The following is a 16,796-nucleotide window of genomic DNA, read 5'->3' on the forward strand; positions in this document are numbered from 1 at the left end:
ATGCATCTTATGTCGCTTATTCACAACCCTGAGGGATATACTGTTATACTGACACAAGTGGTAGTGTGTACAAGCGAGAGTATTAACTGCCCCTGAAATCATCCCTCAGTTCCCGACTATCTCTAAAATCCCAAAACACTTGTGAGGCTTTACCAAAAAAGACAGACAGTGATGCTGATTGACTGAGATGAAAATCTCATATCACTTTTGTTAGAAACTTGGGGTGAGGCCTAAGTACTACCTAATCTTTATGGAATATGGTATACAGTTGGTTTGGCCATCAGAGTCTGTTACTCCAAAAATGCTCATAACCAAGGTAGTGACCACTAGAAATGAGACTTTGTTGCTTTTTCTACCATCTGTCACTGAATCTACAAGCCCCTTCCCTAAGTCTGGCTAACATAAAACTCAAATATCAAGGATAATTAGTCTCCTGGGAAGGGAGAGACAAGTTCATAAGATATTTAAAAAATGGTTTGAAGTAAGCATGGTAAAATATAAGAACATAAGAACTGCCATACTGGGTCAGACCAATGGTCAATCTACCCCAGTATTCTATCTCCCACTGTGGCCAGTACCAGCACTTAAGGAACAGCATACAGAACAGTGCAATTTTTGAGAGTTCCACACATCTTATCGTCCTGGCTTCTGGAAGCCAGAGGTTTGGGGCTGCCACTTGCATGGGGTTATTGCTGACCAGCTTGGCTAAAGCCTTTGATAGACCTATCCTCCATGAACATATCTAGCTCTTTTTTAAACTTTATTATATTTCTGGCTGTCAGAACATCCCATGAGTTCCCCAGGCTGATTGTGCGTTACGTGAAAAATTACTTCCTCTTGTTTGTATTAAACCTGCTACCTGTTATTTCATCAGATGACACCTGCTTTTGTTTTGTGGGAAAGGAATAACACTTCTATATTCACTTTTTCCACACAATTCAAGATTTTATAAATCTCTCAGACCCCCACCTTAATTGTCAATTTTCTAAGCTAAACTGCCTACTCTTTTTAGTCTTTCTTCATACGGAAGCAATTCCATACCTTTGATCATCTTTGCTGCCTTTCTCTGAACGTTTTCCAGTTCCAGTTTTTGAGATGGAGTGACCAGAACTGGATACTGTATTCAAGATGTGGGCACACCATGGATTTATACAGTGGCATTATGGCATTTTCTGTCTTATTTTCTATCCCTTTCCTAATAGTTCCTAACATTCTGTTAGCCTTTTTGACCACAGCTGTACATTGAGCTGTAGTTTTCAGAGAACTATCCATAAGACTCCAAGATCTCTTTCTGGGATGGTAAAAGCTAATTTAGACCCCCTCCTTAGATATGTGTAGTTGAAATTATGTTTTCCAATGTGCACTACTTTGCATTTATCAATGTTGAATTTCATTTGCTATTTTGTTGCCCAGGCACCCAGTTTAGTGAGATCCCCCTGTAACTCTTCGCAGTCAGCTTTGGACTTAATCATGTTGAATAGTTTTGTATCATCTGAACTCTTTGCCACTTCATTGTGCACTCCCTTTTCCAGATCATTAATGAATTTACTGAACAGCACAGGTCCCAGGACAGAACCATGAGGGACCCTGCTGGTTACCTCTCTCCATTGTGAAAACTATTTATTCTAACCCTTTGTTTCCTGTCTTTTAACCAGTTACCGATCCAAGAGAGGACCTTCTCTGTTATCCCATGACTACTTAGTTTCCTTAAGAGCCTTTGGTGAGGAACCTTGTCAAAGGCTTACTGAAAATCCAAGTATGCTACACCCTTGTCCACATGCTTGTTGACATCCTCAAAGAATTCTAATGGATTGGTGAGGCACAACTTCCCTTTACAACAAACCGTGTGCATCTACATGTCTGATTATTCTGCTCTTTTGTAGTTTCTAACAATTTGCCCGGTACTGAAATTAGGCTTATCGGCCTATAATTGCCAGGATTGCCTCAGGAGCTCTTTTTAAAAATCAGCATTACACTACATTGTGGTCCCTTACATAACAACATGGTGCACAGAAACAACAGCTTGATGAATGAACACAGTTGTCAGGAATAGCTTTGATTACACCAGAGACAAGAAAAAAATCTAAATGAACTGAAAGCAGGATAAAGGATTTTAACTTAAGCAACCTTTTATAATCAGTTCTATCTAGCAGCATAGCACTTCCTGGACTCCCAAACAACTGTCTGGATCTCCTCAGATAAGCATAAAACATTCTGTCCTAAAAATCTAACAGCCATGATGTCAGATAAAGAAGGGACTTGAAGTCTGGATACACTGAACTGTTGGGAAAGAAATCTTTAACACAACAGGAGAGTGAATGGACGATCTTTGGAAAGAGCAAGAATTTCTAAGGTCCAGGACTGCCTTTCCTACAGTGGTGCAACTAATATCACCCCATCTCTGTTCTGCCTAATTTTCCTCAAGTCCTCTGGGAATTAAAGAAAATGAAGGAAACCACAAAGGGGCTCTTCCACCTGACCGCTATGACACAGGCTTCATAGAGCTAGCTATACTGGCTCTGCGCAATCCAGGAAAGGCGCAAAGAGTCATGAGCAGATTGGAGGATCTTGCTCTTCGTGTACATTATGTTTAACCATTTCATGGCATATCAGGTCTTTATATGATGTCAAATTAGATTAATTTATGTTCTTGGAAGATGTAGAAAAAATCAATACAAATTCAGAATGTTTTACTTGGATTAGAATATTCCTTAAAATGGCTTTTAAGACCTCAAGCTGTGAATATCAGAAAAGACGAAGTTTTTTTTTCTAAACCAATCATCTTCAATGAACTTCAGCTACAAAAAGAACATAGCATATATTTTACATATATGCTTTTGGAAAGGGGGTGGGGGGGGGACTGAGAACAAGATTCAGACAAAAAAATAAACACTAATAACTTAAGCAGAAGGTGATTTTAACATAAAGAAAGTATTTTGTGTACAATATAATGATGGACCTACATTCAATGGGTCAAAATTCATATATACATCCAACTCAAATTTGGCCCAAGAGAGATAGACAGCTGAACAGTTGAAATGGCTATTGTATTAAAAACCTCTTTGTGGACTTTTGATTATGGACAAACCATAAAAAATAGGAAAAAGGCAATTTTTTAAAAGGTCTTGTTAGTAATAAAAGTTTATGATACAGCAAATTTTAATACTATAATAAAATAATAATGTATGTAGTATGCGCTGCAAATTTACACAGCACTTTTTCAACACAGAATAAGGACTTTGCCAGAAAGGACTTATAATTAATATGATTCACCTAATTTCTGTATCTAAAAACATTTATAAATGATATTTATTAATATTACTCTCCAAAAAATATCATAACCAAAGCCCCAGGTCTGCATTGTGATCTGTACAGGAGCACAAGTCTACTTGCATGGATCACCATGCAGAATAAGGGCCCAAGATAGTAAGAAGTACCTGGCCCTTTCCCGTGCTGCATCTTCCCGTGCTTTCTCTTTCTCCTGCCGCTGCTGTTCAATCCGAGCCTCTTGTTCTTTCCTCTTCATCAGCAGCTCTTCAACCCGGGCTTGGCGTTCTGCTTCCAGAGCTCTTTTACGCTCCTAATGATAGAAAAGTTATTTTCAGCTACTCACTTTTATTTACAAATTAACAATGGTATGAAATCATACTTTACCATCATTAAAGTCTCTAAGGACCAGATATGCACTGGACAGAAGCCTTGACGCCTGCACACAAAGATGCTCACAAATGTACACACATAAACACCTAAATAATAATTTGAATGTGCAATTGTATGCACTCCTATAGGCAGTAAATGGGTATACATTTTTGTTTGCACATGAAAGACTCTATTCACTCAATAACTGACTCAAAAAAGACTGACCAAGTAACAGTAACATTTGGGTATATTCTATACTTCTTAGAGGTTGAAGACTGTATGCTATAAAAACAAAATAGCCTCTCAAAGAACTCCAAAATCTTTTAGCATGATCCTAGAAGCATTTTGCATGGTAACTTAAGTACTGGATATGCAATCTTTACATCTATTAAGAGCAAACAACTTATTTATGGTTTTGATTTTACACTAATAAAAAGTCAGGAAATTCAAAGTCATAATGACAACAGAAGCCATAACTCAGCCCCCTTTCCACATTTGTAATATTTTGTGTTACTACATATGGTGTTAGTTTTAATGTCTTAATATACATGTGCAATGTGGCTGGGTTATGGTTACTGGGGGGAACCATACATGATTATTCCAACTTGTATGTGTATAACATTTCAATAACATTGTGTGAATGCATTTAATTTCCTTCTTTTAAAGAAGGTAAACAAGAAAAGTAACCGCATGTTTGACTGTGATTGTACAATTAAATAAATGCACAAAAGTGCAAACTGCCATATGAAATATACAAAGTGCATCATGGGGCACTGCAGAAAAGACTGCAAGAATGCTGGACCTCCCCAACACAACTCTATAAGGGTATGTCTATGCTGCAATGTAAGCTCAGACTCAGACTGGAGCCCAAACCCCGCTTCAGCCTACCCACAAATCTCTCAGACTTGGGCTTGGATCTAGGATCCTGGGACTATTTGGGGCTGGAGGGTTCAAGCCTGAGTTAATCTGGGACACAGGGTTCGAGCCCTATTGCTTTGCAGAGTAGATGCAGCCCCATTGCCGCAGGTCCTGGGAGTCCACGAAAAGTATCCCACAGTCCCATGGCCCAACTTCCTTTGTCCTCTCTATTCTGAGAATCTCCAGTTGACTCCAGGGAAACAGAAGCAGCCCCTTTTGGTGTAGTGCAGCAGCTCGGTAAGTTAGTGTTTAACCTTTTCATTGTCTTCTGAAACACTGAGCTGTAAACACACCATCAGACAGCCTTCTGTATTTGCAATGTGCTGTGCACAGAAATAGCACAGTAGGAGGCTGAGGGTTTTAGTCTTTAGTTAGGCAAAGGGATACGTGGACAGAAAGGAATGGTGGTGGCATGTGGGACTGTAAGACTGCTTGGAGGATTTCCTCTAGCTGGGACTGAGAGGGGCCTTCAGCCCCTGATGAGGGGCCCATCAGGGCAGGACTAGAGAAGTGGCAGGTACTCAAGGGAGCAAAAGCAGGCTGAGACCAAAGAAAAACAGGCTGCAGGCACAAAGGAGTGAATCATCCCTTGAAGATGAGGAGGAAAGCTAAGGAGGTGATCATTAGGGACAAGTGTTCTTCATGGATTTAACCTGCCCAATGGGTCTCTTTCACAGGTGGTGAGCCAGACAATCTTTGGGAACCCAGGGTTTTTTTGGAGTGATTAGTCCAAGTTCTATCAAGGTATAGGGGGTAAGTATGTTTTCTGGTTCCTGTGTAGTTACCTTTGTCTCAGCATGACCCTCTAAGTTATCAGAGGTGAAACAGTGAGAGCTGTTTTTCCATAAAGAGACAGAATCTTACTCACCACTGACACCTATCAACTGCACAGGATTAAGTGAGCACTGAAGGAAGCGTGATTAAAGATTCACAGGTGAAAGATACTTGTGGTGATCTGAGGGATGTATATGGAAGAAGAGGGAGTTTACATAAGAGAAAAAGTTATGCTTTGGTTTGTAACATAGGAAGCAGTGCCAAACAGTGGATGTATGAGGCTAGAGAAATCTAGCATTCAAAGGGCGTAGTCAAAAATCTAGAATTCCAGGAACACACAAGCATTTCCTTTGTGTGTTTAAGTAGCCCTATAAAATTGGAATACTTAAGTTAGTATTCATATGATGACTATTCAACTACAGTTTTTGCATTGAATATCTTCAGGTTTTCATCATAAAGCCCTCAGTATTGCTAAAACCTATCTGCTATTCCATTACAAGAAAACCATTAAATTCTTTAAAAAACTGAAGACATGAAGAGTCCTGTGGAAGCCAGTAAATAATTAACAAGGTTTTGAAGAGATCTTAATGAATGTTAGTTAGCATGAGTTAGGTTAACTGTGACCCTGGTGACGTGAGGAAGCAAGATAATGTAAGACAGAGTGAATTGTGTGAAAGTTATTACGACCTTGCAATGTGCAGTCTTGCAGTCTTGTTTTTCTAGTGAGATAGGAGGAAAGCTTATGTATAAACAATATGTATTTGTTGTTTTTTACTGTCTGTATTATTGCTAGAAATTGTCTGTAAAAGGTATAAAGGCTTGCTGTGATTGTTTGAGAGTTGAGAGACCTGTCCAGGACCCTGTGTCCTATGGCACTCTCTCCCTCCATGGTAATTACTGGAGAAATAATAAAGTATTTGATTTTGCTGCATCCAAACAAAAAGTGAGAACTGAGTTTTTCTTCGACAATTTGGGGGCTCGTCCGGGATGGCAACGCCCACGGACCCACAGACAACTACTACGGATCATTCCCTTTCGAACCCCATGGCGCCACATGAGAGGTATGAGACCTTTTGAAATCTCTATTGGGGTATCGGAGGAGGACTTTCCGTGAGGACGTCTGTCTCTCTGTTGGGCTCACGCCATCTGAACTTATTGACTGTGCAGCAGGATCAGATGCAAAGTGGTATTGGGGAGAGGCCCCAATAAGGTTAGTTTATTGCAGTACTGGGAACTGCTGAGTTGGCCAAGGAAATGCATAAGGTAATGCATAAGGTAATGCATAGGTAAATGCATTAGAATGCACCGGTGCTGAGGGGTTTTTACCGCCTCAAGAGGGGTTGTCATACCGCCTCATGGTATTGGTCCGGACCAGGTAAAGATGCATCATGGTTTAAAAAAAAAAAAAAAAAGATAAAAAGGTTGAAAAAGGGTTAAAAAAAAAAAAAAGACAGAAAAAGAAAAAGGAAGAAAAAGAGGCCTTGGTGTGTGTGTGTGTACACCAGTGTGAGTGGCTGTTACCGGGCTAGCCCAGTAACTAATGGATCTTTAGGAGATCCGACCCACGGTGGGCTGACTCAGCCTGGCATAGTCCGGCGAGGAAGCTGCCTGGGTCTAGGAGTGTGTGAACCCATCTTCCCTCCCCTTTCCTTGTGAGTCTCTCCTGTGTGAGTGGAAAATGGGTAAGGGACTGTCTAAATATTCCACCTTACCCCCTAAGGGTACCCCAGCATATTACATGTACGTACATTATGGTCCTAAAACCTGCAGGTATTTAAATGATTGGAATCTGTATACGCGTGAAAATTCATTTAAACAATGCCCATTAGAAGGTACCTTCAATCTAGATAAGATCATATATCTCAGTGGAGCTTTAATCACAAAGAAAAACCTCTGTTACAGTGTGAGCAATTTGTCTAGGAACGGGTTAATTTGAAATTCGGCTTAGTCCTGAGATAAAGGATAAGTTGTTTTGTGTTCAAGGTCATGAATTAGTACGGACTATGCTAAGTGCTAAGTAACTGCTTCAGCCCCAGCTGGTTGTGGAAAATAAAAAAGGCAAAAAGCAGTATAAGTTACAAAACTGAGATTGCATTTGCAAAGCTTAACGGTTCAGTGAGATCCAACAGTTTTTGCAACCCTGAAGCCGGACAGGCAGCTGACCTGAACTGGAATCTCTGAAAGAGACGCGCAGGAGATTCCAGGGTGTAAAAGAACAGCCATCCCAAGAGTGGCAGCATGTTGGAAATGCTGGACAAGCTGTATACAGGATAATCTCCCGTCCACCTATTTCCCTTCTCTGAACATTATACACAGACATACCAGTCTGGATATGTGTAAGTATTAAAGTGGCTTAAGGCTTGGGGCATTCATATTTTTCCCGAGTGATGTGGGAGCATTCCCAACACTCTCCATTGTTGTTTTATTATTTTTAATGAAGCTTTAAAATTTGATTGTATGCTCTGTCAGTTTGATCACCTGACATGAGGGATAAATTAGTAACAGGAATTTGTCACAGTTTGGTGAGCAATTAAGAATGGGGGGCATTGCAGAATTTACACCACCTATCTGTTTTACCCTTGTTAGTTTATGTTTGCTTTGTTTGGTACTGTTGGTGTTAGGTGTTAAGAATAGCATGATTATAGGTGAGCTTTAATAGAATAAGGAAACACTATTTGGTTTTGGTGCACTATTTAGCTTTGGCTCTGTTTTGTTTAACCGGTTACTGATGTTTTTCTGCTCTGTTCATTTGGGCGTTAGGTGTGTGAGCGGAACTGAACTTCTCGTTCGTAATTCCTCAGGGTGGAAGCCATGTGTGCGATGAAGCTCTGGGGTTGTCCTGAAATTTTACAGTCCCGCCCCCCCATAGCGGACAATATAATAGAAGTAGAAAAATTTGGCTTAGACTGTAATTTTCTTTGCTTTTTGTGTAATTTTCTTTTCTGTTTAAGTGTCAGCAGACAAATGGGTGGGTCTCTGGGTAGACCCCCAAAGGGGTTTGGATTATGTGTTAAGTGAATGGCCATGTATTTTTGCCCAGGTGGCAAGCCTTACTAGGAAGGACTCAGGTAGTCTTGTGAGTAGAAATGTTTTGGGGACAAGACCAGAAGGGTGGGGGCTAGTTGCGTAGCCCACCCTCCTAGCTAAGAACTGGTTGTGGAACAAGCTAGTGTCCATGGACGGGACGATTCAGCGAGGAAAAAAGGATCGGGCCCAAGCGGGAGGGCAACAGACAGAGAGATTTGGAAACTTTTGAGGGTGTAGTGGAAAGAAGGAGTAAGTGACTATAAGCGTGAGGATTTCAAATACTCAGAAGGGGGGGGAATGGTTGCTACAGTTACACGAGATTGGTGTGCAGCGGCCAGCCCACTCTCCTCCTTGGGGACCTTTTGTAAATATTCAGATTGATTTTATTTCGATGTCTACATGTTGTGGTTATGGATATGTATTTGTTTTAGTTGATGTATTTACCAATTGGGTTAAAGCTTTTCCCTGCAGGAAAGCAGGTGTCAGGACTGTTGTGACATTTTGCTTAAAGATTTTGTGCCACGTTTTGCCATCCCTGTGGGTATCAACAGTGATCGTGGAATTCATTTTTACTGGACCGATTGTGAAGGAGTTATGTGCAACTCACTGCCCTCACCACCCACAGTTGGGACAGTGGAACGCCAGAACGGGATTTTACAGAATAAACTGGCCCAGATTTGTGCTGAAACGAACTTAAGGTGGCCAGATGCCCTTCTTTTGGCACTGAGGTGTATGAGAACCATTCCCAATCGAACGACTGGACTCAGCCCTCATGAAATTTGACAGGACACCCCATGTTGACTACTAACTGCACCCCCGCTAACCCCAGCTCAGATGGACATTCATTTGCTGGATAACATAATGCTTAAATATTGTCAGGCACTAATGAAATGTGTTAAGTCTTTTTATACACAGGTGATGGAAGCACTACCAAAGGATCCTGTGCAACCTTGCCACTCGTTGGAACCAGGAGCCTGGGTCTACATAAAGATCCATCAGCGAAAGACTGCCTTGGCTCCATGCTGGAAAGGCCCTTTCCCAGTCCTGCTGACTACCGACACCGCTGTGGAGTGCCACAAACTGACTGCTTGGACCCAGGATTCTCACTGCAAAAAAAAGACCCCTCCACATCAGAAGAATTTTCCTATTGATGATTAGCCTATTCTTTCTTCTAGTTCTACTGTACTTCTGGACAGCAGGGAAAAAGCTCCCTTGACCACTGACAGACCAACTGTGCCTTTAGACTTTTCTAGAAAAGAGCACAGCTATTACAGGGTGATATGTGCTGGAAACCTCTCCCCTGTAGGATGCTAAACCTCGATTGTTTTGGGAAAGAAGAAGACACACTCACTCCACTGACATTGCCAAAGTCCAGGAATTCCTGACTGAAAAGGACACTGAGAACTGACCCTGGTGAAGAAACAAAGAATTACATACTGGCAGGAAGAACTTTGTGGGACCCATGCTTGGGACTGTGGTATTAATTGGATTTTGGGGTTTATTCTACAGGCTGCGCCTGTGTTCTGGATAAATCCTTCAGTATGTATTGCCCTCCCTAATTGGATTTTACCTGACATTGCCCTTATCCAGTTTTCTACATACCCAGATTGCTCACAAGGGGCTACCATTAGATTAGCACAACAACAAGGCCTGGGTTATTTCCTCTGGACAAAAAGGGAATTGACCAGATCCCTGTGAGCTGGGTTATTTCATCTGGCCGATAGTGTAGTAGCCATTTGGACTACTCTTCCAGGCCAAGAACGTGATAAGAAATTGGGGCAACTAGAAAAGGCCACTAGTCTTATTTTTGAAGCTCAGCTATCTTCAGTACAGGCTGGAGTTGCTGAGTTACATGTAATTTCCACCCTTAGTTCTATGACCCAGAAGTTACTGACAGAGATGGTATTGCATATCACTGAGGCTGGGAAGGTATTGCAGTGGGATCTGGACCAGACTTGGCCCACTGCCCTTCCAGACACGTCAGGAGTACCATCTGATCTGTGGTCATGAAGACATACTTGGACACTTTCTGGATGGAAGTGTGGATATTCACAGTGCTCCTTCCAAGCATATGGACCGGTTAGGGTGGGTGTGGGCTCCCACATACTGAATCCTGCTGGGTCCATGGGGAGGATGCCTGTGGGACTGTAATTGTTTACCGAGACATCTGGGGAAATTATACCACCTGGTATCTCCAACTGATTTCTAGACAGTACCCCTGGAATGACACCTGACATTTTGGATAAGAATAGAGAGTCAATGGACATTTTGGCCGTTAGAACCACCACAGCTCAGTGTATCTATAAACTGAAGCTAGGGGAAGTTATCACTGTTTATGACAATATTTGTTGAGAGGGTGGAGGTCAAGGAACTACCCTGACGGGACACCCACTTTTTCAAGCTAATGATAGCTGTGTGTGCGTTAATGACACCACTTTACAAGATATACATATTGATCTTACCAGTATTTGTATAAACAGCCCTGTACAGTGTTTAACAATCACATTTTCCCTAGCTTCCTGAAGCATTATAAAGAAGCTATCTGTGGAATCTTGCTTTTTTGTAATTTAGTATAGGAGATAAATCAAAATGTTCATACATTATGTAATCATAACTAAAAGCAAATGTGCTGCTTTTATTGTATTTTTGCAACTATTTTTTTCACTTGAAAAGTTACATTATACCTGAACAGCTTCATCACGTGCTTGCTTTTCTTCCTGCCTCCGTTGGCGTTCTTCCTGTAATTCATTTAGTCTTTGTTCATATTCTTTTAGTTTGGACAACACATCATGACGTTTATTTTGGGCTTCTAAGGTGTTTATAAATGCAATTTCATTTACCTGCAATTAAACCAAAGTGTACAAGACATTTGAAGAGTTAAAGTAACATTCTCTGGTTAGTGGAGTCTATCCCAGGTACATCTCTAACTTTTGCGGATAAGAGGTTTGCAGCACAGCGTATCCTTTCCCATATCCCTGGTTTTTCATCAAAGATTCTCATGTTTAGTCTCAATCTGATGCTATCCTTTGTTAAGGATTTGGATATACATGAGAAAAAATAGGCATATTTTAAAATAATTTACCTAGATTATCCTACATTCAAGAACTACTATAAACTAAACCCCTATTTTTTATAAGATCCTGATTTAAAAAGGTACTAAAGCACATGCCTACCTTTACTCACGAGTAGCTCCACTGAATTTAATGGGACTGTTTGCATATTTAAGTACTTTGCTGAATATTTTTAATAATCTTTTTTAAATTAAATTTACTTTAGAATGTAATACCAACTAACAGTCTCTGGGTTGCAACCATCTCATATACTGACATAACATTTTAGGTTTGGGTTTTTTTTAAATAAAAACATAGGTCCCTATCCTGCAAGCATTTACTTGTGTTTCACTTTACACATGTGAGCAGTCCCACTGATTTCAATTTAAATGTTTGTATGATTGGGTCTATATGATGCAATCCCTTATCTCACAGCTGCACCAACTAGGATTATTGTTAAAAGTCCACAGAGAGAAAGCATTACTTAGGCCCAGATCCTGAAACTGGATTTACATGGGTAGACCCTCCTCCCCACCTAGAACATCTAGAAGAGGCCGTAGGCATTTTGTTGGCCAGGGCAGAAAACATTTTTGGTACCCCATCCCTTCTAATCAGCAGAGCAAATAAATGAAGCGCTGCAGGAATGCAAGGATCAGACCGTCAATATCTAGCTGCAAGATCAGGCCTTAAATAGTTAAAACAAAGCACTGGGAGCCAAGAGACTTAGGTTCTGTTTTTTTCTCTGTCACAGACTTGCAAGTCATTTAACCTGTGTGCCTCAATTCTTCTATCTGCAAAATGGGGATAGGAATAGCTACCTCACAACAGTGTTATGAAGTTTAATTCACTGCCATTTGTAAAGCATTCAGATATTCTTAGCTCAAAGACATTACAAAAATTATATGTATTCGTACTACAGAGTTGCACACATCAGTACATAAGTCAGCATAAGAAAAGAAGCATGAGGGTTGATATTCCTTACAATTTTTTTATCTCAGTGTAACTGAGGACAACATATTCAAATAAGTAAAGGATCACATGCTTTGTTGCTTCTGTAGGCCGAGCCATACACTCAATGAGAGCAGCATGTTAAGCTGCAGTTTATAATAAGTGTAGGAAGCAGCAAGGAGTACTAGAGTGATTTCTCTGCTTAAAGCATGAAATGGGCACTCTGTGAGCCTTACTTTCCTGTCACGTCCACCAACAGAAATCAGATTTTTCTGATTTTCACCAAAACTAATAGGATTCTGCCAACTGACACCCAGATGATTCCCTGAAATTTTGGAATTAATCAGATGCAGTGTTTGCAAGCAAGTTGAATTTAGGGCCTTGCTTTCCTCACACATTATTTGTTTAACAGGGTAGCCCAAGGAGTATAAACAAGCCATCAAGAAATGGGATAAGCTATCAAGAAAAAGTTAAATTTAGGCATAATATCAGGAAAATCTTCCCAATAATGAAACGTATTGGACTGTGGAAATTTTCTCAGGGTAAGTTAGAGAAGCCACATAATTTGAGAAATTTAAAACAAGAATAGATAATGCACTAGCCCAGGGGTCGGCAACCTCTGGCATGCGACTCGCCAGGGTAAGCACCCTGGTGGGCCGGACCAGTTTGTTTACCTGCTGCCTTCGCAGGTTCGGCCGATTGCGGCTCCCACTGGTCGCGGTTCGCTGCTCCGGGCCTATGGGGGTGGTAGGAAGCCTTGGCCAGCACATCCCTCGGACTGTGCCACTTCCCGCAGCCCCCATTGGCCCGGAGCAGTGAACCGCGGCCAGTGGGAGCCGCGATCAACCAAACCTGCGGAGGCGGCAGGTAAACAAACTCGTCCAGCCCGCCAGGTTATTACCCTGGTGAACTGTGTGCCAGACAGGGGCGGCTCTAGGCACCAGCAAACCAAGCTGTTGCCTAGGGCGGCCAAATCTAGGGGGCGGCAGGCTGGGCCGGTGGACCTGCCGCAGTCATGCCTGCGGGAGGTCCACCGGAGCCACGTCCCGCGGCTCGGCTGGACCTCCCGCAGGCATGACTGCGGCAGCTCAAGCGGAGCCGCCGGACCCGCGACCCAGCCGTGCCCGCGGGAGGTGGAGCTCCCGCAGTCATGCCTGCGGCAGGTCCGCTCGTCCCAGGGCTCCGGTGGACCTGCCGCGGGAGCTCAACCGGAGCCGCGGGAAGAGGGGACCCGCCGCGGGACCGAGGAAGGGCGGCGCAGCACAACGCGCTGCCTGGGGCAGCCTATTTTCTAGAGCCGCCCCTGGTGCCAGAGGTTGCTGACCCTTGCACTAGCCAATACACTCACGTGAGTAAAGTTATGCATGTGCATTAGTGTTTGTAGGATCAGGGCCTATATGATTCATTCAGTCTTTTTCACCTTTTACTTTGAAAATTGTATGTATTTATAGATTTATTAAATTCAGATATTTACCTCACAAAATGGAATGCTTTAAAAGTGGGTATATACATATTTGTAATTAAGGAAAATATATCAAGCTCAATAGTCTTTTTCTTTCATACCTTATGATCTATTTCATAAATCTATATTTACTATTTTATTGATCCACAGAAGAACAATACATAACATTTTAATTCTAAAATTGCCATTGATAAATAACTCATGAAAAACTGATGCATAGGAGCCAATTTTGAAGTGCTTTTCAGATATTTTAATTTTTTACATTAAATATATGCAAAAATTTAAGCTTTGTATTCCCAGTGCTATACAATCATTATTTTATTTTAAATTATTTGAAATAAGTGTATTTTTTACCCTCTCTTCATACTCAAGAACTGCTGAAAAGATTTTGGTAAACCTTAATACATATATACACGTAATATTTGCATCACGGTGAATGTTTCAGAAAGGTATATGCAACTGAGAAAAGGCAAACTATTACTTAACCTTAAATAAAATATATGTCAGAAGGAAAGTTATTAATCTTCAAGAACAAAAGAACCACAAGAGGCAGCAGATTTCACACATTAAACATACACAACACTTCAAACATCGGCTTAGTTGGGAATTATGTTAAGTGTGATTTAGTTAATATGATTACAGAAGTCACACTGGTTTAATGAAATAATAATGAAGGTAACTGTGTGAGACTGAATTAGATAGTTTAGAAGAGAGTTTGGACTAAGTGACAGAAACAACCATTAAGTTAAACTGCTAAACCAATTTTGTCATGATTATGATAATTAACAAGGTTGAAAAGGTGTATCAATCATAGTTCAGATACAGAGCTTCACTACATATAAAACAAAGCATTCTAGTTGTAAGAGGACACCTTTGTTACAGAAGAAAGGAGCTTTAAAATAAATTCTTCTTCCAAGTTAATAAAGTAACAGTTCTTCAATAAACTAAAACAAAAAGCATTTATCAGCAACTACCACCTTAGTTCAAGTCAATAAACCATTGATATGTTTTGTCTATCTTCCTAGAATAAATACACTATGCCAAATACTTAGTCCTGCCATGACTGCGGGGAACTGAACTAGATGACCTCAAGGTCCCTTCCAGTCCTATGATTCTATTATAAGGTCTCTGATTACATGCTCTCCAATAATATAAGAACATTACTAACGCCTTACTGATTTAAAAAGAAAAAGAAACAACAGCTGAAAACACAACCATCAGTGCATTTAATTAATGTAAAAAATTTACATTCTAATCTACATTCTTGTTTCTTCAGCGAGGTACTTCACAGACCCAGGAGGTAAGTAAATTTTAAAGTGTAATAAGTCTATATTGGTGGCTCTCAATCATGTTCAGTGCACTAGTCATGAGTCACTACTTTACTTGTGTTTGGGATTCCAGTCATATCTAAATCCAAACCACTGGGAAGGAACAGTGGGTTAGTATTAACATGTGAAATACGTTACAGGACTCCATTTAAAGGGCCAGATTGTCCCTTAGTCCTAGAGTGGGGGTGTAGCATAGGAAGAGCACAATGAGCTTTCCCCACTTTGCACATCTCATGCAAAGCTACAGGGACAATTGTAATTAAAAGGACAGGCTCCTTCTGTGTACCTTCAGGGGTGCAAATTACTGAAAGACCCATTATGCACTCTCAGGTGTAGAGGGGAGTGTACTATGCACTATCCAAAGGCTGGCAAGAGCATTACTTGCTCTTTATTCAAATCTCTCCTTAAAACATATTTCTTCCACTAAGCTTAGCAATAATAGTTCACCCATGAAGGGATTTTTTTTTAAAAGAAAACTTTAACCATTCTGAAACCGAACCTTATCTGCTTGACTGGTGATCATAGATCTGATCCATATTGCCTTCATATATCTGATCATGAAATCATGTATAGTGCTGAGCATACTTAACAAATAATAAATGTTTTTCTATACAGACATCTTACCTTTGCTTCTTCCTCTTGTGCTTTTTTCACAATTGCCTGTAACTGCACTTCGCGTTTAAATTCAGCATGAAGTAATTTTTCCTCCATCATCCTGCGTCTCTGGTCCAGTAATTCTTCTTTCCACTTTCGCACATCTTTCTCCTACACACAGTGAGTTAGTACATTATTAATATAAGGCAGCAGTTAATGTCTGAATTTTCCCCAGTATTTTCTACTATGTAACCTTTACCTACACTTGTGACAGTACAAAGTTAAGCTATCCCGCAAAACCCTACAGTAATTTCAGTCTAGCTCAAAGGGAACTGAGTCAAAAAATGCTAAAATTAAGTGAGCTCTTTTGATATGTCTCAGTATTTAGAGCACTTTCTCTGAGTAAAAAGGACTTAGTGTGAGATTTTCTCATAAATCTAACAGCACTTAATGATTTGGCAATAACTCTTTGTTTAATGATGTCAACACTATTTTACAAGGCCAGTGCAGTATTGTACGCAGTATGACAAAAGCTTTTTGATTCAGGTAATATAACAAACTCAAAAGGAGCCCTCAGACAGGGAGCAGATCAGGCCCTTCTGATGAAGCCAATCCCTAGAAGCACCAGGGACTCCTGCAGTAACAGCTTGGAGCAGCACAGAAGGGAGAGAAATCTGCACAGCCACTGGATGCTAGCAATATCAGAAGACTGCTTTTTACAATCTGAAGTATGGACATGATTTTCTTACTGATGGCTGGTTGCTCAGTCCAATCTCCTCTCATCCCTCTCCTGCACAATCCTATACCTACCAGTGACCTCTCCATTCTTCCTTCCTTTCCCATAACCATCTCTCCATCCCCAACACTGTCCCTCTTCCCTTTTATTCCTTATTCACCATTTCATTCCCCTTGCCCTGTCTGGCTCCCAAAATAGATCGAGAGAGCGAGAGATAGATGAAAATGAACTAACAAGATGCATGCCCATCATCATTCTGATCGGTGATTTGTGTGTTTTTTATCCCCCTCCCCCGGTCTTTTTTCTGTTGCTTCTTTTTT

The 16,796-nt window shown here is 40.9% G+C and overlaps 1 protein-coding gene across 5 annotated transcripts in view; it reads right to left on the minus strand.

The window, feature by feature from the left end:
- The window catches only part of SCAPER (S-phase cyclin A associated protein in the ER), a 354,496-nt gene that overhangs the window by 236,624 nt on the left and 101,076 nt on the right, over window positions 1-16,796 (minus strand). For 4 of the 5 annotated variants that reach the window (XM_039490828.1, XM_039490827.1, XM_039490829.1 and 1 more), the window contains exons 15-17: window positions 15,771-15,911; window positions 11,043-11,198; window positions 3,438-3,580 (exon numbers count right to left, since the gene is read on the minus strand). In XM_039490828.1, the coding sequence (XP_039346762.1) occupies window positions 3,438-3,580; window positions 11,043-11,198; window positions 15,771-15,911 (440 nt within the window). The remainder of the gene's footprint in view (window positions 1-3,437; window positions 3,581-11,042; window positions 11,199-15,770; window positions 15,912-16,796) is intronic. The other variant, XM_039490831.1, reaches the window with a different exon arrangement.

This window comes from Mauremys reevesii, linkage group 10 (genome assembly GCF_016161935.1).
Source record: "Mauremys reevesii isolate NIE-2019 linkage group 10, ASM1616193v1, whole genome shotgun sequence".
Classification (NCBI taxonomy): domain Eukaryota; kingdom Metazoa; phylum Chordata; order Testudines; family Geoemydidae; genus Mauremys; species Mauremys reevesii.